At 38.0% G+C, this 22,523-nt stretch overlaps 4 protein-coding genes across 5 annotated transcripts in view; 2 read left to right on the top strand and 2 right to left on the bottom strand.

Annotated features, from left to right (window-relative positions):
* The window catches only part of LOC145469379 (octopamine receptor beta-2R-like), a 3,245-nt gene extending 1,035 nt beyond the window's left edge, over positions 1 to 2,210 (bottom strand). Inside the window, exon 1 of the mRNA XM_081453085.1 lies at positions 1 to 2,210. This exon is cut by the window's left edge and continues 1,035 nt beyond it. Within this exon, the coding sequence (XP_081309211.1) occupies positions 1 to 542 (542 nt within the window). The 5' untranslated portion in view covers positions 543 to 2,210.
* A 417-nt stretch (positions 2,211 to 2,627) lies between these two features.
* On the bottom strand, positions 2,628 to 6,324 carry LOC145469369 (D(5)-like dopamine receptor). The gene has a single exon (XM_081453077.1). It carries the CDS (start codon positions 5,511 to 5,513, stop codon positions 4,554 to 4,556), a length of 960 nt encoding a protein of 319 aa, XP_081309203.1. The 5' UTR covers positions 5,514 to 6,324; the 3' UTR covers positions 2,628 to 4,553.
* A 3,926-nt stretch (positions 6,325 to 10,250) lies between these two features.
* On the top strand, positions 10,251 to 14,014 carry LOC145469363 (uncharacterized). The gene is made up of 5 exons (XM_081453062.1): positions 10,251 to 10,498; positions 11,228 to 11,392; positions 12,192 to 12,360; positions 13,297 to 13,335; positions 13,550 to 14,014. The coding sequence occupies exons 2-5, from the start codon at positions 11,240 to 11,242 to the stop codon at positions 13,768 to 13,770; spliced, it is 582 nt and encodes a 193-aa protein (XP_081309188.1). The 5' UTR covers positions 10,251 to 10,498; positions 11,228 to 11,239; the 3' UTR covers positions 13,771 to 14,014.
* Positions 14,015 to 15,713: 1,699 nt separating this feature from the next.
* Positions 15,714 to 20,154, top strand: LOC145469352 (uncharacterized). Of its 2 annotated transcripts, XM_081453044.1 has the most exons (5): positions 15,714 to 15,763; positions 17,743 to 17,934; positions 18,258 to 18,414; positions 19,331 to 19,366; positions 19,527 to 20,154. In XM_081453044.1, the coding sequence occupies exons 2-5, from the start codon at positions 17,761 to 17,763 to the stop codon at positions 19,778 to 19,780; spliced, it is 621 nt and encodes a 206-aa protein (XP_081309170.1). In that variant the 5' UTR covers positions 15,714 to 15,763; positions 17,743 to 17,760; the 3' UTR covers positions 19,781 to 20,154. The 2 variants fall into 2 exon arrangements, with proteins under 2 accessions (XP_081309170.1, XP_081309175.1); XM_081453049.1 differs by lacking the exon at positions 15,714 to 15,763 and having other exon boundaries at positions 17,680 to 17,934.
* Positions 20,155 to 22,523: the final 2,369 nt, after the last annotated feature.

The raw sequence follows: 22,523 nt of genomic DNA, 5'->3' as shown, positions 1-22,523 counted from the left end.
GTAAAACTTCGTTGAACTTGCTTGAATATTCGCATGTAGGCAAAAGTAATGAAGATGTAAGGTACAACGACGCCAAAAAATTCCAAGCACACCATGTAAGCTTTATGAATTTTGAGATCTGCATTCGTGTCCCAGAACAAGGGAAGCAAAGCGTAAATGATTGGAAGCAGCCACGAAAGTATGAGAGCTCTTTTGAGAATCTTTGGTGCTCGATAAGGGTATTCCAGCGGCTTAAGTATAGCAATATATCGATCGTAAGTTACAGCGCATAGGTTGGCGACACCCCAGAGCAATATGAGGCACACTAAATAATTTGTGACAACCGTAGTAACGGTGAGGTACACGGGCAATAAAACTCCTCCTGTTAATATGTCCGACACAGCAAGAGATACCATCAACCAATTCGTGTTCGTTCGTAAGGCTTTCTTTAAGTACACCAAGAGACAAACACAGAAGTTTGATAGAACGATAAAAACTGAAAGGATGCTGAGAGAAACAACCACATAGATGTCCACAGAGACATTCTCTTCCGTCCCGGCCATGTTCTAGTCGGCCGCTTTTGATGCGACGCTGTCTTCAATAATTGCTTTTCCCTTGTGTTGAGTTGTTAAATATGTCAGCTCTGTGCGCAGCTTTGCGTAAAGAGCTGATTTGCTTCAGAGTTTGTACGCCATTAAACCATTGCTGGACCCTCAGGCACTCGTATTATCCAGGCTGTTCTTCGTTCTGTCGTATTAATCGAATCTTCAGTGTTGTTGGCCTTAAATCTTTGTTAGTTTACTATTCTCTCGCAGAGTGCAAAGCAAAATTAATTTCAATGCAGTTACTTTATCTTCCTTTATGAATATTTTTGTTGCGTCCCAGGAGAGCTCATTAAAAAGCAATAAAAAGACAGCTTTTAAAGTGCACCAAGGATCCACTGAAATATATTTCTGTTTATAGTTCTCGGGTTTTTTTCCACCTCGAGACTCATTCAAATATTGAAATACTCTCACCGATATTTGGTTCTGTACTTGATACTTCGCATCACTTTCCGTGCAGCTTCTCGATCCTGAAAACCAATTATTGAGCAATCTACAATAAACATTGAGATAGGAAATGAATCTTAATTGCACTTTGGAAAAGAAAACCAACCAACCGCTTGTTGGCGCTAGGCAGTCAGATAAACATGGGATAATATTTGCTTTCTTGTCCATTGCTTTGAAATATACTAAAGAGCAATTAAGATTGATTAAAGATATACAAAGCCTTGTCCAGTTTGAATGAACCGGTTGTACAGTAAGTAGATCGTATTCATTAACCAGAGGAAGAGGCTTGTTTTGCAGAAGTCGTGAAATAATTGACTCGAAACCAGCGGGGGAATAAAGTTCAGTTATATTTTTTTTTCCGGTTTTAAAAGGCACTGTAATCATTTCCAAGCAACGCACGAACCCAGAGTGACTCGTCATGTATCCGTACCGATATTTTCTGTTCCCCTCTTGAAAAACATGCTCCGAAGTGATTGGTCAACTCGATAACAAAAGTACACTTTACAGCAGCTGAATCGCTTGCTCTTTAATTTGTAATTAGAGATAGTGCGTTGAAGACAAAAAATAAATGCCGCCAAAGAAAGAGGATCATCTTGAAGATTTCAAGGATATGTGGCAAAATCCTTTCTTGAAATCTATTGGGTACTCGGATTAGTACAAACAAGGGGTATTTGTAAGCGATTAGCAATTTTAACAGCCGTTTGTTACCGTGTTCATCACGTGTTTCGCAAATTGTAGTTTCTCTCTCACGCGGTCAAATAGACGGATTTAGTGGTCAGGATCATAGAACCAGGGGGATGGAAAAAGTAAAAGTAGCTTACTCACGAGAATTTAAGGTTATTCCTTACTGTTTTTCTTGTCTCGCAGTGCTCTTCGCACTTCCAAAGAAAAGAAGAATCATTTTGTGAAATAAATGTTTTACATCGAAGCCGGCATTACCCTGAAGGGGAAGAAGATGCCGACCCTCCTCGCATGGTAGGCCGGCAAGTGAACAGCACCTCCTTGAAAGAGCAAAAACTGTGCCATGGATTAAATCCAAAATCTTTGCTTCAATAATCAATAGAATATTTTGATACAAAAGCGTCGGTTCCTTTTTGAATTCTTAATATATTTCATTCTTTGTAGAGTAATTAGTCGAAAACCGAAATGTCGCTTTCATTATTGATGCAATAATTTTGTGATTGTTGCTCGGACATAGTAATTTCCTGTCGTGGTTATTGCGTTTGAAAAGTAAATATGATTATTCTGGGAAACCTAAGCTGCTTATAACGCTGAAGAAAAGCGAAGCAAATATTATGGCTGCATTTTTGCACGTAGACTTGGTTGCTGCCTCGCTCATTTCACTATGACCGGAAATAAATTACTCAAATGTCATCGTCAGTTTTTTTTTGTTTTTTGTTTTCGTTTGAAATTGTTTGCTTTACCTTGAAATTATACACTTGGGCTTATATTACCTGAGAGGTATTCTGGTATTTCTTTTTTCAACTTATTTATAATGTTATCTGTCAGTTAAAACATGCGAAAATACATAGAGGCATATCAACATGATGTATGGCGCAGAACTGTCTTGTTCCAAGCAATCGGTTTTGTCATTTGTCAATGAATCAATCAGTCCGTCCGTTACGTTTTTGACGACTTTTTCATACGATTAAGTTGCTGAACTGTACAGATGACTACTGTCGTTGATTGACTTCAAATCTACACAAGTATGCTGTTTCGTAAATGAACGTATTTTACGTAGACCAATAAGAACAATAACCGTAACAACAAAATAACATAACATTCCCATCAGTTAACAATCCGGGCCACAGCAAAGAACTGATCTTGGCCTAGCGTGGGTTGCAGCTAGAACGGAAGATGTCGATTTGCTAGATGAAGTGTTGTAGCGTCAAGTCAATCTTAAACCTACTCTAGGGAAAATCTGGTGATCCACTGCGCTCGAAAGAGAATTCTCAGTTATACTTTAAAAACCTTCAAGGCAAAGGTTTGTTACTAATCACTCTACCCTTACAAGAGCCTCCTTGTTGATGTATGAAAGGGTACGTGGGATTTGGATTCGTGACCCATCTCATGCGCGTCCCCAACCTTGGCTTTGCTTAAAATTCCTATGAAAAATGCCGAGATACTAATGGCATTCCTGTTCAGACGACATAATCGGATAAGCCTTATCACTTGCTCGAAACTCCAGACAAACATATTGCCGAATTATAAGCACAGACCAAAACTGGTGGACATTCCTACCCAACAGTCATGCCCTTCACTAGGGAATGCACTTATCGTGCTATTTATAAGTGTCCCTCCCTTTACCACCCACATACGATTGGGCCAATGGAAATCTTTTAAGATTTTCAAGATCAAACTGCCTACTGCAGCTGTTTTCCAAGATAATACAATGAGTTCGATGAACCGAGATTTGCGTATAGCATCTACACTGGGAAAACGTTCCAAACGATTTATGAAAACCTTTGCCATGATTAAACTTAAAGCACTATTTGCTTACAAATATGCTATATGAAACGGAAGTTTCTATGTTTTTGAAAAGATAAGTTTTATCGGCCCCCTTTCCTTAAGGGCCTCTAGTGAGTATCTCTTTTAAATGTAGACATCTCTAAAACGGAGCGTTCCTATTGCAATAACCCCCCACTAATTTCAATTAGCACTCCTTAATTAAAAATCTTAAAGTAGGGAATCTTCGGTAGAGACACGATGGCATCTCGATCTTAATTTTAGGGCATTCTAGCTTCGTAGCGTTCAGTTGTTCTTGATAGCCTTTCGGAAATCTGCGAACGAGCACGTCGTTCCTTGTAAGCGTTATCCCACCATCAAAAGCTCTATCTCGATCTTTCACAGTAAAATTGCACCGCCTGCCCTAACCAAATCATTCAGTGTAATACTAATTTGTTTAATGCACGTTTTTAAGGGTAATGAATTGACCTGTTGAATGATTAGACTAGCGTTTCCGTATCGCTATTCATCATACGGTCAACAAGTTGAAGTAATCACTTCAGCGGATTCCACTCCAAGTGTTGTTTATTTACTTTATTGATTGATCGTTTTTTGTGTTTCCTTTATCGACAAAGCTTCTTATAAAACTCTATGCTAAAAAAGCATCCGTTTGTTTTCGCAGCATATAAAAGGACTGTTACTGTGCGCTCACGCTACGAAACACGGTGTCGGTTCCACCAATAACATTCTCAGGGATATTGATGCTACATAATTGCGAGAAAAACGACGCCTAACTGCAGAAAATGTCAAGGATTCCTCGTCAAAACAAGCTATTTTGGCAACTAATACCAATCTGCAAATAGAGAAAGGGATGTATGTCCACTTTAAGTTTGCTCCTTTAGCAAGCAGAGCAGTTTGTCGGGCTCTGTCGCGAATCCGCTGGCAATGCAAATATAGAACTGACTGGAAGAGATTAGTGTAAAGTGAAACCAGCGAGTAATAAATACTTTTATGCCGACATTTTGAAGTAATCTCAGAAAATTTCAAACCGATGTATTCAGAACGCAATGTCAACAGTATTCACAGATCGGTCTCCTTGCCTTCTTTTCCACTTTCTAGTCTTTTCAGAATTAAAGGAACGTCGATAACACAGTTTTCACTGTGTTTCAGAGACGACCACTGAGGTCGCTTTCCCAGCATTCGCTTGATGATGCGTCGGAAGTCAGGCTTGAAAAATGAGTAAACCACAGGATTGACCATAGACCCTAAGGCAACGGTAAAGAGCGAGAAATCCAGCAGCCAGGCTGGGGATAGTTTGTCCACTAATTCACGTTTATCGACTGCAGATATAACACTAGTCAGATATAGGACTGGCAACCAACTTAAGATGAAGGAAATGGCAATCAAGGCAAACATTTTGGCAACTTTTGCCTCGGAAGCCATGGTATTTGAGTTTTTTCTTCCCTTGTTTTTGTCTTCATGATTGCGCCAGCTAAGGCTGCTTTCTCTTCGCAATCTCCTGACGATGTGCCTCGCTTCATGAAAGATCAGGTAATATGCTGTGCAGACAAAAATGTATGGCACAACAACACCAAGTCCTTGGATTAAAAACAGGTAGATTGTATGCGCTAATCCAGCATCTGAGCTCCAAATAAGGGGAATAATCGAGATAACCATTGGAAGAACCCACGAGCCTACTATGAACTTCACGAAGTGTCTCGTCATAACAGCATAGTAAATAAATGGTTTCGCTATAGCCAGATATCTGTCAAGAGTCACTGCACACACATTGGCAACTCCAGTTAATAAAATTGCCGACACAATATAACCCGTCCCATTAAATTCTGGTACGCTGATGTACAAAGGCAAGAGGAGCGCACCTGTGAGAATGTCCGACACTGCGAGGGACACAACAAATCCATTTGTGTAACTCCGTAGTTTGGCGTGCAAGTACACTAGCAGACACACACAACTATTGGTGACCACGATAAGAAGAGATAGGCAGCCCAAAGGGATCGCGACAACTGCTTCTGTTGGCATAATTAAGTGTTTGAAATTGTCTCCCTATTGCGAAGTTAAACTCGGTTTTATGGTTTCAGATGCTGTCTCTTCTTGATTGTTGGCTGAATGATGCGTAGTAAATTGATCCGATATTCATTCATCACAGACGCCCTGAGGTACCGAGCAAAGCGGCCGAGCTCAAACCCTCTGTAAATTGACGTTGAACCGACTAGCGAAGTTGTATTTATAGTCGGTTGAGGAAATCATTCTAAGCATTCTTCAGCTGGTCAGCTCGCGTGATACACAGGCCTCAAAGCTGATAACCCAATACCAAATAAAATGCATTGTGATCGACTAACCAAGTGTTGAGTGAGCCGGAAAGATTTTTATTCCTGCAAGTGCTTTCCGTCACATCTCTATAAATCTATCGCGTTTTATTTCACAGAATCCAATCTCAGTCTTACATGTACCGTTCGCTCCCGCATCTTTAAAATTCATTAGAGAAGTTTCGTTGTCTGCGTTTTTGGACGTTAAGACACTTTGTCTCTTTATTATCAAACCTAACATCCGATTCTCATTTCCCGAAGAAAGGTCAAATGTTTTCGTGTAAATAGAAACGTTCCTCGACTATAGTATTCTTACCGATAATGTCAAAGGTAATGGCGAATAGCATATCGTCAAAGACTACGTAATGTTATATATTGAAGCAATTTAGCAATTGGTTATGACCACGCCTTATATTAACGATAACAATGATTTTCCATAGTCCATAGGAAGCTGGAACTCGCCTTTCAAGAAACACCAAAAACAACTGACCTCTCATGAGCTTAAAACGGCGAAAGTAAACATGGATTACCGTTTTTAAAATAGAAAATACGTTTTGTGTTTATTATAAACACAGTCCTTAATTGGTCCAGATGCGGTTTCCCATTAGTGGATGTCATAAGTTGTGATTACTGCAAAGATAATTCCGCATATTTCAATTTGTTATACTTCTTAATTGAGAAACCGCTGCTGTAACTCTCTCCAACAAAACGATAATCAGATAACTTTAAAGTACCGATAAAATCTTTATATACTTCCCTTTAATGATTAATTTATGTGTTGGATGACATTGTAGCGTAGCCTTAGGGCATATAAACCAATACTGTGGCTGAGTGAAAAAATTTTAAAATCCGTCAGATAAGTCATGCAAGATAAGATCGGAAAGTAAATAGCGAACATAATCTTCTCACAAGTCAGCGATCGTTGATACAGCTAGGAGACCTGGAGGCAAAAAGATAATCAGCTTTGCTGACTTACGGAGTATCCAATTAGCATTCAATTTCTGTTACACGCAGAAACAAATAGACCAATTTCGATATATTAAAATTCAGCCTAAGACAATAGACCTCAGGACGAGGCTCTGGGGAATAAATCCCACAAACTTTGTATTTATTCCCCAGAGCCTCGTACTGAGGTCTATTGTTTTAGGCTGAATTTTAATATATCGAAATTGGTCTATTGGTGTCCGAGAATGGAACAAAAGATAAAAGTATCGTTGTATTGATTTACGCAAAAAATCATCGTCCGGGAGACTGATGAGAGTCTGCGTTGAATTACAACAAAAGAAAAATTGAATTGTTAAATTCATAAAACAGCTTGACGCGCGGCTTAATTCTAACTTAGACAAATCAAATATTTCTTTGAATCCCATGAGACGATCAGATCGGTATTAAACTTACCACAGAGACTGATTGAAATTAAAGTCAAATAGACTATGAAAAGGAGGAAACTTAATAACCCTATTTGCCTAGATGCTTTCCAGGTAAAGATAAAAACCTTCTCTGAGTTACAAAGTGGGCTGAGAGTCAAGAGGACGGGAAATGCTTTGGAATCCCTGCCAGCGGCCGAAGCGAATACCTTAAGGCTGCCTCGAACTGTCCAAACACATGCGATTATCTCTATTCCTCAATTTAAAACACATAATAAATTGATCAACTCTTTCAGATAATAACGCATAAAAACCTCTCCGTTGTACTTTAGAAATAGAAAATTTTTTTGAGCTTACTTGTGTTTTTCTGAGCTTAGTTGTGTAACGAATATTGGAGGCGAAGATAGGTAATATATCATCCTCGGCCTTGAAAGATAAGCTAAGAGATTATCACACTAGGATTAGGCAGCTTATGGCAGCACCGAAGGGTCGTGTTATAATGACATTAAATTTCCCAACTGAGATGCTTCCAGCCAACGATGCTACCAACCAACCGCACGTAGTCATCTGTCTGCTTTCCGTGGATAAACCGCGTAAACGAGCCCATGAAGTATTGTATGAAAGGCAAGCAATCAGTTAGAGAAATGATTTGAGAGTACATATAGGATATAGAATGTCACATCAAATGATTCCGTGTTTTCGTGCATGAAGGATCTTTGATACGTGTTAGCGGGTAACACCGCATAGATATCACTAAGAGCGTTAGAGACATCTTGGCTGCGCCTTTCTGAGTTCGCGTTCACTATTTTGACATTCTTCTTTCAAACAATTTGTTAATGCACTCAAATTTAAGGCAAAAAGAAAGAATGTTTCCCACTTCTCAAATAATACTCCTCAGTTTTTGACTTGAAAAACTCTCATGCAGAAAACGAAATAACTGAGGGCAAAACCCGATCAGATATAATTGTAATTTAAGTTCCTTCTTTCCCCTACTATATATTCTCATGCATAAAATACGTGCTTCCAGTTTAAGTTAATTTTATAGCAAACCACTTGAAAAACTCCGAAACGAGATAACGTAGTGAATATTATGATAAAGGTTTGTTAAGTACTTCAAGTGGCCTGCGTTTTTCATTAATTCTTTGGGGGATTACCGATAGAATTAAAAGAGTACACTCAGTTCAGTCACCAAAAATATAATGTTCCGCCAAATCAAACATTTTCGTGGAGTGGAATCACTGTCAGGACTTACAACAGAATGCTTATAATAACAAGGAATTCATTCCTGTGGTTCACGATCGCTGATTCCTCTAGCTACGGCAAAAATGTATCGAATACGGACGTTTTTGTTGAGGTTGAACATATCAGTTGATATTTTTGGCTAATCCTAACCCATGACCTGCGTGATGCCGTACGGTCTACTACTTCAGAAACTGCGAACCGTCAGCTTCAATAACATTCTTTATGTTTAATTCAAAGCGCGACGTCGTTATGTCTTCACTTCCTGTATACCAGCATCACGTTAGTAATCACCCGATACAGCCCAATGAAAAGTCAGGAAAAGCCTATTTATCATGAGCATATATTTTAAACGCTGCATAATTATGGGCAAGGCCTCTAAATTTCAAAACAAACCGCAAGCTCTTACTTATCCTCGTGTTTCTGTTTTTTCCTTGTTTTGTTTAAACTATTCAGGAAAGATGCCAAAAAAAGATATCATATTACAAATTAGGTTTCTACAACGAAAGGTATATAGTAAAATAGATAAAGATATTGTTCTGTTCCAATACATACAACATTACTCTGGAAGGATTCTGGGTAAGAAAAGTGCTCACGAAAACTGTTTTCACGCGTGATTTCAACTTCGATCCCAGGTTCTCCTGGCCTCCGGTAAAGGCGAGGGAGCCTGGGATTGAGGTTGGAGTGATTTTATTTTGTCTACCCGATCTGCATCAGTGCCTTGATCTTGAAATTCTCTTTTTCTTCTGGTATTACCTGAACGAAGATATTAACGTGAACTGATTAATATGACGAGAATCAAGATTTTGTAGCGGCTTCCTCACTGTACGAGAGAATTGATGTTTGAACGCTGGTTAATTCTTTCAAAGATTTATCTCAAGGTAGCAAACAATTTGTTTTAGTGTTGTCGTGGCTCATTTTTGATTGAATAAACTGATTAAACAAAGCAGCAAAGTGACGACTATTAATAATGGCATCAGGGGCGCGTAACCCGTTTTAATCACGGTTTTGAGCGGATGTTTTCGTTCCTGCCAGCATTAATATTTCTCCTTGAAAATAACATTCATTTTACATTCAATTTTAATTTACTCTCAAGCTAATAGATGACAGATTTTACGTCCATTCCATTTTACTACAAAAGGTTTGGCCAAATTAAATATTATGATTTCTAAGTAGTCGATTCAAATTCTTTTAATGTTCAAATCCTGTTCAAATATAATATTTCCCGAAGAAATGTAAAGGGTATCTTGTTACGGGAGGTTATTTGTAATGAAGGTAAAACTAAGCCGCTTCAATTTTTAATAATCCTTTTTGATCATTTAAACTAAAATTTGTTTGTTAAATATTAACCGGGTAGCATTTCCTCATGAAACCCGGTCACATATCCTTTCGCCTTAAATTTTGAATTCCATTGTCTTTTGATAAGAAAGTTATTATAGAAACTTCTTTTGCCTCATGCTACTTCCAAGAGTCCGCAGAAATCTTTCAGGAATTTTGACAAAGCTAGCTGCATTAAATCTTGTAATTAGTAGAACGTGACTAACAGGATTTGATGAGGCGGCAATAAATCAAAGAATGAAATTGCACATGTTAGTTTTCCATAGATTTATAATTTACTAAGAAATGAAAGTGACATAATTCAAGCAGTCGTTGATATAATGTCAGACAGTCGTCCTCCTAGTTTTAATTATTTTTTAAACTGAGATTTCTAAGAGCACTTTAGGTGACGTTAGTGCTTTTTGTTAAAACTTTTTTTACGCTGAATTTTACACCAAACAGACATTTACTCGACTACCATGGGCTTTTTGAAAAACTGAAATATGGTCATATTAGCCAGAATAAATCTCGCGATTAAGAAAGTGGCAAAAAAAACATGAATATATTATTGAGCGGCAAATTGAGCAATCAAAGTTCAGTTGTGTTTATTTTTTTCAGGTTAATATAATTCGTCTGTAAACAAAGAAGATATTAATACGGAGATATAAAAAAGGACATTTTTCATTCTGTTGCCAATTTTTACAACCCAGAAGATAAATCACTTCGCGTTAAAACCTTAGGAAAATTTTGCCACCCTTGCTGCATATTTTCCAAAGTAGGTACCTTTATAAACCATCACTACTGTCTTACGGTATATCCACAAAGAAGCAACTTTCTTAATGATTTTTCTTGGCTTGTAGGGTTGGCAGTGTATATGTTACACGGAGGGATTTTAAATCGAGTATACCGTAGAGTATTATGACGCCAAAATTGGGCCTTTCATAGGTATAAAGTGTACCTTGTTTTTCCAAATTTTGGTATTTCGCATGAGTTTGAGGGGAAATATTTGGGTATAACGGGTTTTCCTTTTCTTTTTCTTGGTATACCACTAACCCCCATGGCCGACCCTGATATATAACAGAGAATCCTGTTTCTAGAGTTTGCAGTAGTGTTCTTCCTTTTAGAGAATCGAACGCGGATATTGGTACGTAATGCAGGGCAACGAATGCGAGTGTCGCTCAGCGTACCTGTGTCGGGATTGCCCAACGGGGCCGTTAATAGATGAGAGAGTCCCTCAGTGTTGTCTTTTTTAAAGATCACCCAGAGGGGAGAGAGAAACAGAGGTTATGTAAGTGGATGGTATGATAATAAGTTTCTCTGAATGTCAGATACCACGTCGTTTGTAAGACGGGTCGACAGAAGAGACGATTTCATATATTTCTGGCTGTAGTTCGCCTTTGAAGAAGTCTTACTTCTCTTGGGACTTACATCTAAAGGTATTTGGCATTTCATTTCAATAAGTTGCAAGATTTTAATTATTTACCTAATTGAATTCTTGTTGCAGATTTGTACCAAAATGAAGTGGTTTTCTTGCCTGGCTATCTTGTTTTGGTTCATTGTATCATCTGATGCCAACTGTGAACGAGCCCAAGTGAAAGACTGCATAGAAAAATACGTGAAAGAGTTGAATGAAAAGCCAGATATCAGCTCCCATTGTGACCGCTTGCGGGTAATTCTTGAGACTTCTATTTACATAAATTGGTCCTTTCACGTCAGTTGAATAAACTGAACACTGGTCCGACGGAGAAGTGTCGATTGAAAATGCCTCACCAAAGCTAAGGGTCAGCTTAGCTGTTCAAAGTCCAAAAATATCCAAACCAGGTTTTTATTGCAATTTAGACAATGTAACTGTCACAGCAAATTACAAATGTCTACATTATTTAAGGTTTGCAGCCCCACATTTTATTGCGATTCATGGAAGAGGAAATAACGAATTATTGAATTGTCGGGCGTTGGGTTATCTGGTTTCAGGAGGTTTTGTTGTCGAGCTGTTTTTTGTTGTTGTTGTAGCTTTTTGTGTTGTTGTTGTTGTTGTTGTTGTTGTTTTGTTGTTTTGTTGTTTTGTTGTTGTAGAGGAATAAGTACATCTATTGTAGGCCCGTAAGCCTCATACATGTACAATATTCTACTCTATAACTGAAGCTATACTAAACTAAATGCAATAGCTAACGTCAGCTTTTTTATTTCGTTATCACTTTGAAAAGGAGCAAATAACTCATCCCACGTTGAACTCTGCGGCATGTTCGTAGCTGCTAATCAACTTGAGGTTGATAAAGGTGGATAAACTGCCGCAGCGAGTCTGTGACGGTGATTTTTCGAGCGTTGGCCATAATTCCATTGCTCGAAACGTTTGCTTCGCGATTTTCTTACCTTTTTGAACTTGAAGCTGATAACCAGCTAAGTGTTTCACTTGCCCGTCGATGCAGCCCAAAAGTTTCTTTGAAAACTGATAGCTTCTCTTATTGCAGGATGTATTTGGCTGTTTTTGGTCAGAAAACCCTGAATGCACCCGGGGTAGAATGATTAAACGCTGGAGAGGATGGGTGTTAATGGTTCGCACGTTGGAGAAGTATCTTGACTTGTGTGAAATTGATGACCAAAGACTGCAAAACTTCTACAGAAAATTGCCTGATGATTGTAAGTCCAAGCTCTATATAGAATTTTCCTTTTAATGTTGACTACCCCTTCATATATATATGAACGAACGCTATCAATTTGACCGAACAGTGACGACTTCAGATATGAGCGGGTTAATCAATAGCCAAACGGGGTGTTCATATTATGCAGGTCGTGGTTAGATGTTATAACAAAAGTTAATTTCCATTTTATTTCCATTCTGTAGTTGGAGTAAAGTTGTTGCTCTATCGCATCGGTAATCCCGAATTTTCCCGCAACTTTTCGGTATAATAATTCCTTACTACTTAATATGGAGATCCGAGTGTTGCAGGCCAATAAAACTTGTTGCTTTGAAATGCCGAAAACAGGCCTCTTTTAAATTAAAGCGGCAAGGAAGAATATGTAACAAAGCAAATCAAATTCAACTGCGGACTCCAGTTATGGTAAGGCCATTAACAGAATTGAAGTTAAAATAAAAAGCCAAGATCTCCCCTAGGACTGCTGCGTTTGTCTACTTTTAAACTCACCCTAAAGGGCCTAGGTTATCCCATTCTGTCGACAACAAAAGACTCAAGCAAGACTAAAGAGAGCTGATTGCCAAGAACATGACCTTATTTCTGTTCGTTAGAAATGTTGCTGAGGCGCAATTGGAATTAAACAGCCGCCCATGAACCTCAGAAATATATTTTCATCGTTAAGCAGCTAGTGTATAGCACTGACTAAATACTTAGCGTCTTATTAAAATTGAACGATGGCATAGACGTGGGTCCCCAAAACTAGCGTGACCGTTCCTGCATGACCCTGTACAATCCGGCTCCAGGAAAATTACTCTCAATTCCTACAACCTCCTTCACTCACTCCTAAACTATACCAGGGTGTGGGACAGTGTTCGTTAGATGACGAATGATGCTTTTAATTAATTAATGTTTTTTTTTTTGTTATTGTCGTCGATTATAGCAATACCAAAGCGTTTCTATAACTTCTTGCGGACTTCCAGTAAGTGATTTATTTCATTTATTTTTTCATTGATTTGTTTTCATATATTATATTCCTGTAGTGTAAAAAAAGAAATTAGTGCATCTTCATTATAGAAAACCCAGAGTGTTTATTTGTCACGTTTAGAGTAATTGTAGTGGGCATAATTCGTAAACGTTTTAACACCTATCTCAAGGTGTGTGAAAGAGTGATTCCTTACTATTTCTTTTATCAGTTATTTCTGATGTCGACAAGAACTGTGCAAGGCGTGTCCACCTTGGGTGCAACAAAATGTTTGTTGATGAAGTAAAAAATAACCATCGCATTTGCGATGATGGCAGAGATTGGCTGCAATGCTACAACAACAGCAACTGTAACCAAGAATCTGCCATAGTCCGTTATGCCAAGTACGTTGGAGAATTGGTGACTGAGCTTGTAACTGACTGCAATTCCTAGTCGTGCTTTTCGTTAAGTTCGTTGGTTGTGACACGCATCCAACCAATCATACTTGTTAACGTTATCATGATGCAAAATAAATCTTAAAACTACAGCGTACATAATTTGCGTTGTTGTCCTTTTTGTCAAGGTTCCTTCGATGAAGGGCTACCTCTCGAAGCGATACCTGCTAGACGTGATTTTTGCTACTGCGGTTGATTGAACAACTTTTAAGTTGTTATCATTTAAAAATTATAATCAACCAAGTGTATCACATGCCCGCTAACACAGCACAATGGTTTTCGTAGAAACCTATTACGTGACCATTTGCATTACAGCAGAGACCCATAAGTGGCTGAAAAGTGCAACGTGCGTTCACAGATTCTATAGGCAAGTGACCTTATTTGGAAACCCCTTGCTCTTACCCATGCAGTAAACTAAACGTCAAAGCAAACACAGTATTATCTTCGACAGTCAATGATCATGTGACGTTTTTGAAGAGATTTGGAGTATTTATAATTTTTGTTAAAAATAGAATAAAGCATCCGTTTGAATTTCCAAAAAATGCGCATTAAAGAAGGGTTAAATACATGCAATGCGATAAAACCTAAGTAGGAACAAAGCAATGGCTTAAAATTATGAGGATTATTAACTAAACTCTATTACTAGTATAGGTACCTTCCCCTTAATTGGGCTGTAGTCAATAGCAGTTTTACCCCCAGCATTTAATGATGTTTTACAAACAGTCTGCCAATACCCATTTTTACTGCTAGGTCAGTGGAGAGTCAAGTGCATTGCCAGTAAAGAACACAACGCAGTGACCTTGACAGTGCTTGAAACAAGGCTGTTTGATCTACAGTCCAAACACCTCAAACATTAGGCCAACCGAGTCTCCCATATGTTCATATAAGGCGTTAGTGAAATTACTATTCAGTGCTGACAATACTGTAACGTGTGTTAACTATTTCGTTTTGCTTTTTTTTTTTCTTACATAAAAGAAGCGAGACTTATGTTTCCTCTTAGATAGAAGATTCACTTATTTTCCTTATTGACTAGGTGATATAAGTAAATATTTGCATCATTCTTCTTTGATAACAATGACGACATTTTCTGGGAATGTTTTTTCATCTGGTCTATCTTGGACAGATTGGTAAGTGCCACTGTTGCAGCCATAGTAACTTAGTAATGATGGACTTCTTTATGAAAAAAGTTATAAAGTCTCACAATTCATTAGTTTTTCAGCTTTGTAAATTAATCAACACAATCCAATATTTTTTGCACTGTTTGATTTTAGTGATTTGTCCTCTCCCCTTATTTTTGTTAAAAAGATCTTCTTGTTTTGATGTGCCTGGAGCGTATAACCTAAATTTATAAATTCATGATCAAGTTTATTAACTGCTAATTTCAAACTTAGAAATCAGGACAAATAACTATTTATAGATACTTATTAGTATTTCATGTTATCTTATCGTGTTTTCATAAAAGGATTGTAAATAAACACTGGAAAAATGGAGTTCTACCCTTCTAGGCGAATTTTGCAGCGCTGAACACAGTGACAACTCTCTTTTGTTACTCTGTTGAAGAAATGTGTTAATTAACCTTTTTTCTTGAAATTGAGAATTTCAACACCTATGACCAAGTAAATGAATAATTTATAAAACAGAAACTTACAAGAGAGTGATCTCGTGCTTCATGTAGACATTCGATGATTGTCTTACTCCTCAAGAGCTCAGTCTTTATTTGATGCTACAAACTTGCTGAAGTATTTAGAATTACTTCACGGCAGTAACTGCCTCAAAAGAAATAATTTAAAGACCACAGTTTGTCTCGTTTATTTACTAAAACAGAAGCCCAAAAGATTGAATAATAATGTTTATTTACGGCAGCTGCTTTCTTTCACATCATTACGTGCACAAATGTGTATACAAAAGATTTTCTAAACTAATTGCCCCACTTTGTGATCTCAATTTTCTGCAGAAGACCTTCAACTGGGACATTCCATTTCTAACGCAAGGTACAGTTCAATATATGCTTCTCTTTAATCTAGCGTAACACTTGGGTACATTTGTTACTCCATTGGCTTGTTACCCAGGAAAGTCTCAAAATTGCATAAGTACCAAGGTCTTTATGAGCCGAGAGGCGGACCGCAGCTATTGAAATGGTTTCAACTCAGTTCTTGAAAAGACCTTCATTCACGAAGCTAGGGAGGAAATCAGCGAAACGTTTCAAGAGAATTGAGGGACAGGTAACGAAATTTCCGGCGATTCTTGATTTGGTTTGCTCCATACTAAAAAATTGAAAATTAAATATCTCGGTGTTTTACTTAATTTTCATGATCATAAAGTCAGGTTCTTGGTCTAACTTTTTGCTCAAGATGTCCTCTAGACAGTCGCTCGCGTCCCTGAGATATATCTGCATGCTAGGTAGCTTAAGCAATGACGACGACGACGATCCAAGGACGACGGAAATTAGGGGCCAAGGCTCGCGTTGTCCAAACCCCTCAGAAATTGGTCATTTCACGTTGTTGTTTTGCAGAGGTAGGTTGCAAATTGTGCAAAGATTTATAACGCACGTGCATAACCATTGTTCTGCTTGTTTCACAACGGTTTTGTTGGCCTCGTCATGGCGGTTTGCTAAAGCTCCCAACGGATACAAGGGCAGCAAAAAAACATTCTTTATACTGACCAATCTGGAAAATCTCAATCTTGGGCAACTATCAACTGAAAAGGACCACGATTTTGTCTTTTCCATTATACACTGTGGTTAACCACTTCTACAACAGCTGCAAGAGGCGTGTATATAAGAAAACTGCATGTTAGTACTGCGTTTAACTTTAAGCTCGTTAGTAAACATAATGAAAGCTAACAACCCTTTGTAAAACCACCGCCGAAAATAACGATTGGTCACAATGAACGATTTTCTTCTCCGAAGTTTCTTCGCCCAACTAAGAGAAACAAAGTTGCATCTGTTGGGTCTTTCTGGTATCAATGCTAGTTTTCTTAAGCGTTTCTACACTGAACAAAACTTTCTAGGCGGCGTTCCATTAACCCTGGAATTCTCTCAAAAGACTGCGTGGGAAATCACGTTTGCTGTTTATTTTGTGTTCTTAAAAAAAAACAGCACTTTCTTTCCGGCCTAATCACGGACTGAAATGTACTCCTCTTCAAAAAACGTTCTCTATTTCTCCTTATCATAGGTAGCTTGTTTCAATCGATGCTATTATATTCAGGGAGGAAAAGGATCACATGGTTACGGGTTTCAAAACATCCCATCCACGATCAACATTTTAATCAATCTGTTGTTTGCTTGCAAATTATTGTTTTAATTTTAATTTTATGATGATAAATCTGCTTTAATTAATGTTGTTTGTTAATCTTGGTGCCGTTGTATAGTCTCCTTCCTGGGTGTAATATAACCAAATCATTTCAACAAATGACCTTCCACTAATCGGAAATGTATGTTCTTTATCGGAAACAACCTTTTCTTTCAATAGATTAATGGCATATGACTAATCAGTGGTCTCATCACTCGTGCGTTGTCTTCTTTATGTCATAACATGTGGTTCATTTTTACGACCGTTTATACATACATAACAAAGACTTTATTTATACTCGAATTTACAGAGTAGCTATATAGCCAATAAATTCGTGATTGATGATTAAGATAGGAAGACAACAAAAAAGACTCCCCTTTTAGTTGTCAAATTATCGACCACAAATTCTCCCTAATTACTGGTGCCCGCAGATTTCCGATGCAAACCTTTCGGAAAATTCGATTACCTTTGTGTCAATCAATAGCTTGACACTGAAAAATCACAGCAGTTTAGGTCCTAACCTAATCTAAGTGAAATATATAATTGCTAAACAGTTAGTCACTTGGCCAAGCACGTTCTCCAGTCAGTTTTTCTCTACAGGTCGCTGCAGCGAGACAGCGAAGGAGACACTGGAGTTTAGTAGATTCCGCAACAATAATTTGTCTTTTGAATTTCTACAGTTTACCAAGAAAGCCATCATGAGCATTGTGAGGTCAACTGGCTTGCTTTTTTTTTCCGTTTTCTTGTTCATCCTGTTTTCTGCCGAAGGAGCAGGGAACTGTGAGATAGAATTGATTCACGGATGTATTTCTAAGTACAAGGGGATTCTCAGAGCCAAACCCAATCCGGAAGATCATTGCTCACGTGTCCAGGTAAATCAAGTGATTCTACAAATAGCTTGTTGTAAGTTGTTCGTATTTTTGTAAATTAGCCTTCTTCTTGCTGTAGTCTATAAATTACTCTTCAAGTTGGAAAACAAGGTGATCACTGTCGGCGTATTTTTGGACTGTATAAGCCTTTCTTGCTTTTCTCAGTGACTTCATTCATTCTTTTCTTCCTTTTCCCCCACCTCATCACTTCTACCTGCCACAAAATTGACATTTCAAAGTTCCAGCTCTATCGGATATAGTACTAGTTTACCCAAATTAAAACTAGTCACTTAGTTATTTCTTTTGAATTTCTCGTTGAATCACAGGACGTTGTATTATCCTTTGCTGAGAATCCTTCTTGCAAAGGACCATCAATAAACCGCTTTCGCTTCTGGATTTTGCAAGAAGCAATGTTAGAAGTCAAACTAAAAATCTGCCCACAAGTGAACTACAAAAGCCTGAAGGATTGTGTTGAAAACACAGGTAAATGAAACTGAAATATTATTGCTCAGAGAGTGAATTTACGACCCAACTTCATATACCTGATTTTAAACCCAAATTAGGTCATACTTTTCTCTCGAGGACGGCGAGCTCTGAAGGAAGAGAATACCTAAATATGAAATAATTTCTTCTCGTACCGGTCAGATTGGCCGGTGTCTTAGAAGTATTTCATGGGTAGATTAAGATATTCTAGTAATATATCAAACACGAAAGACCGTGTTTGACCACATTTCAAAACACCGAGAAGAGAGTTGCAAATACGACGCGCCGCGGAGTATTTTTGACGAAATTCGAGGTGTTTGGAAATGTGGTCAAATACTGTCTGGAGCGTTTGATATATCTTCTCAATCGAAACTAAAACTAAGGAGAAAACGTAGAAATAATCGTAAAATCCCATGCTAATTAAGATCAGATATCCAAACACCATCACGGTCATGACTTCCTTTGTCTAAACTTGATGAGTTATATAATGAGTTTGAGAAGAGGAGAGTCAAAACTTTAAGGCCACAAATTTGCTTTAAACTCTCTCGAATTGCTAAAGAAAAATAAATAAAAATAAAACCAGAAACAGTCACAATAATGGTAAGCCTGTATGTATACGTTATAAACTCTAAAAATTAAATTATTTAGTAGAAGTCCATAAATGTGCTTTATGCTCTCTAAATTACTAAATAAATAAAAAAAATAAAATAAAACCAGAAACAGCCACAGTAATGGTAAGCCTGTGTTTATACATTATAAACTCTAACAATTAAAGTATTTCATAAGAGTGAAAAGAAACTTAATACAAACATAATATCAATAATTATAAAGCAACATAGCAATCTCAATGAAAATGTAATAGAATAATATTATAATATCAGTCTTCTGAGGTTCAATTCAAACTTTTTATACGCAGATGTTGCCAAGGAGCATACACTGGTTGAAAACTATGGTAAGGAATTCTTAATAATGGACAACTAATTCATCGAATTAATAATTATAAATGCAGTCTTTCACAATCGCTGGTTCCTTTATAAACGCTATAACTGAGGTTGGTGGTCATTAGAATGTTATTTGTTGTTGTTGTTGTTGTTGTTGTTGTTGTTTTTCAGGCCTCGGAGACTCGTTCGACCCATGTGCTGCCGAAGTTCATACCATGTGCAGTAAAACGTTCCTGGATTTGATGAAGCAAAACGAACGCATTTGTGGTGATTCGGCCCAGTGGTTTGCATGCTACCGTAAAGTAGCCGAGAAAAAGAACTGCAACTCGCCAATTATCAAAAATTACGCTGATTTTGTCGAAAAGATGGGAATTCAACTTGTCAGTGATGCCTTGTTTGCGAATTCATGTAGCATCGCAATCTAAAGGTTTTTATCGTTGTCTCCTAAACATATACATGTTGAACGAACAAAGTTATCTCAATCAGAGAATAAAACTGAATACGATCTCCGTCTACTACTCTTTTGTTAATGCTGTTGTTGTTAATTGATGTGCTATAGAGAGCACTTCAGGCCCAGGTATTCATTTGAAAAAACAAACGAACAAATAATGAACTAGTCAAAGAATGCCTGTAACCCTAACCCTGACTTTCCATTTCCGGGTTGCCTTGAAACATTTCAAAACGATTCCTGGCGGAAAACCTTTCATATGAAAATACACTAGTTTTGTAAGACCGTGAACGAGAAAGTGAAGCTCGTCTCCCTTGGAAAAGGTTTCCACCAGGATTTGTTTTAAAACAAAAGGATCTGTAGTGCTATGAATTTCTATGGCTCTAAGAATTTCCGTTTGTTCCAATTACACTGGCAAGCTCATAAACCAGACCTCTTTCGTTCGTTTTGGTATATGTTCCCTAATTTAACCCATTTAAGATCAAAAGGTAGATCAAGTTAACTTTTTACGTTATGCATTCAAAGAAACATTCATATGAAAAAACCATTCAAAGAACCAAACTCCTGGCTCATTTAAACACTGTTCACAGAAAATAGGATTATCATAAGGATGAAATGCTCGGGCAGGGTGAACGCTACCATCATCGGGACTAGTTCAGAGAGGGCTCATTTCATTAACTTGACTAACATCGTCTGATCGGTGTAAATGGCGTACGGACGGACGGACGGACACCGCACGAAAAATCACACTGATGACAACCAAACTTTTTCGGAGGCTAATGAGTTCCGTTAAATCCGTCAATATCTCCCGCAAAATTTGCGCATCAGCTATTCTGCTGTCCCAGATTATAGTCTGATTGCTTATTAAGCATGTTGTTGTTTAGCAAGAAAGCGAAGAAGAAGTATCCACGTACCCAGAGTCAATCTCGAGCCTAGACCTCGCGAGCTCCCCTACACCAGTTCCCGACCGCTCGTCTCGGGGAGGCGCGGGCTCTGGGTACGATATTCGCACGCGAAAACTTGAGGCTGCGCAGATGTAAGTGGCGGCAATTTCAAAATAATACTTCATTTTTTGGAGCTGTTTATTCCGTTAAGAAAAGAGGTATGTGCAGTTTCAATGTACTGAACCGTTCTTACATTCTTGCACTATTCCTGTCCTAGCTGTTTTGTGTTAACATTCAAGAACATTCCGAAGTGAGTCGACAGCTAGAATTGAACCTTTGCGTTTTCCAACATTGGTTTTAAGGCGTAGTACATGACCAAATATATACATATCAAAAGTCGCTCAAATTATTTAAAAACACAACGTAGCAATAGAAAGCAAAACCAAATATTGTATCGTGAACTTCATTTCGCGATTTCAACATTATTTAACGGCAGAAAGTGCTAAATACCATACAAACTATAAGTTCTTACGCTTTCAAAATGCCAATTCAATTTTTCCTCAGTCAAGAATGTTTTCCTTCACAAATATATGCGCGAATTAGTTCCTCTTTAGTGAGCTATCATAATTTTCTATGATTATTCCACAGAATGTGGAAACATTGGTCTATACACCGAAGACAAAAATCACTAAATTGAAGAGGCCGAACATGCCGAATTGAAAACCAAAGTCAACAGGTGATAGGTAAGCGTACCTATTTTTTTTTCTTTTTTGTTTTTTGTTTTTTTTTTTTTTGTCACACTGAAGTAAAAAAAATTCTTGTTTCTGAAATTGCATTTGAGTCTCGTCCGCTTGATTACAATTCCACACGTGCTCACGTTCTGAGTATTTTGTTGTGAATTGCACGTGACAAAAGCGGTATGTCAAATAGGCTGAGAAAAAACCAGAGCATCGTTCCGTGGAAAACAAAAGGACTGTTAATGATTGTGTGCTATTAAGTGTTCATTCAGGATCTAAGTTCTCCTAACATCTTTTGACAACTGAAACAGTAGTATCATCATCATCATCATCACAACATGGTCTTATGACACCAATAGTGCGAGCATGTCCCACCATTGAGCCTTGTCTACTGCCATGGACTCCAGATCTTGATCAATTCCGGCTAGTTTAGCATTGCGTTCCACGTCATCTCTCCATCGAGTGCGACACCTTCCCCTTCTTCGCTTCGCATTCTCAGGCCTCCATTGTAATAAGGCTTTGGGAAGTGTTTCCTGACCCATACGACTGACATGGCCAAACCATCTTAATCTTTTAGTCTTTAAAAGCAAGAACGCTGGAGTCTGTATCCGAAAATTTCTTTATTTTGGTATTTCAAAGATTGACTTTGCAAAATTTATTTGGCATTTCCTCCCACAAAATATTTCCCAAGATTTTTTGACACATTGTCAACGTGGCAAATTTGTCAACTTATAATGATAAGCAAATTTTTCCGAAAATGACATCGATAATTGATTAGATCGAAACAAGTTACTGACGAAATCCATTAGTTTTAAAAATTCAATCCGTTTTTTTTTCTTTCCATTTCGTATAGAAAAAAGCATTTGGGCTTCAATGGGATTCATACCCATGATGCAGTTTAGACCAGCCAAGACTGCAGTTCTTAACTGCTTAATCTCAGAGCTGCAAAGCTACAGGCCTGCAAACAGGCTCCCGGTTAGGTTTAGTGCGAGCTAGTCGAGTGTGGTCTAGGGCGAGCGGGGCTAGCCGAAAACGGTCTGGTGGTGGAGGGGAGCGCATGGGAGCGCATGAGCAGGATATTATTCAAACAAGGAAATGA

This window comes from Orbicella franksi, chromosome 2 (assembly GCF_964199315.1).
Source record: "Orbicella franksi chromosome 2, jaOrbFran1.1, whole genome shotgun sequence".
Taxonomy (NCBI): Eukaryota; Metazoa; Cnidaria; class Anthozoa; order Scleractinia; family Merulinidae; genus Orbicella; species Orbicella franksi.
Note: the sequence above shows the minus strand (reverse complement) of the source record. Positions and strands in the feature narration are given on the sequence as shown.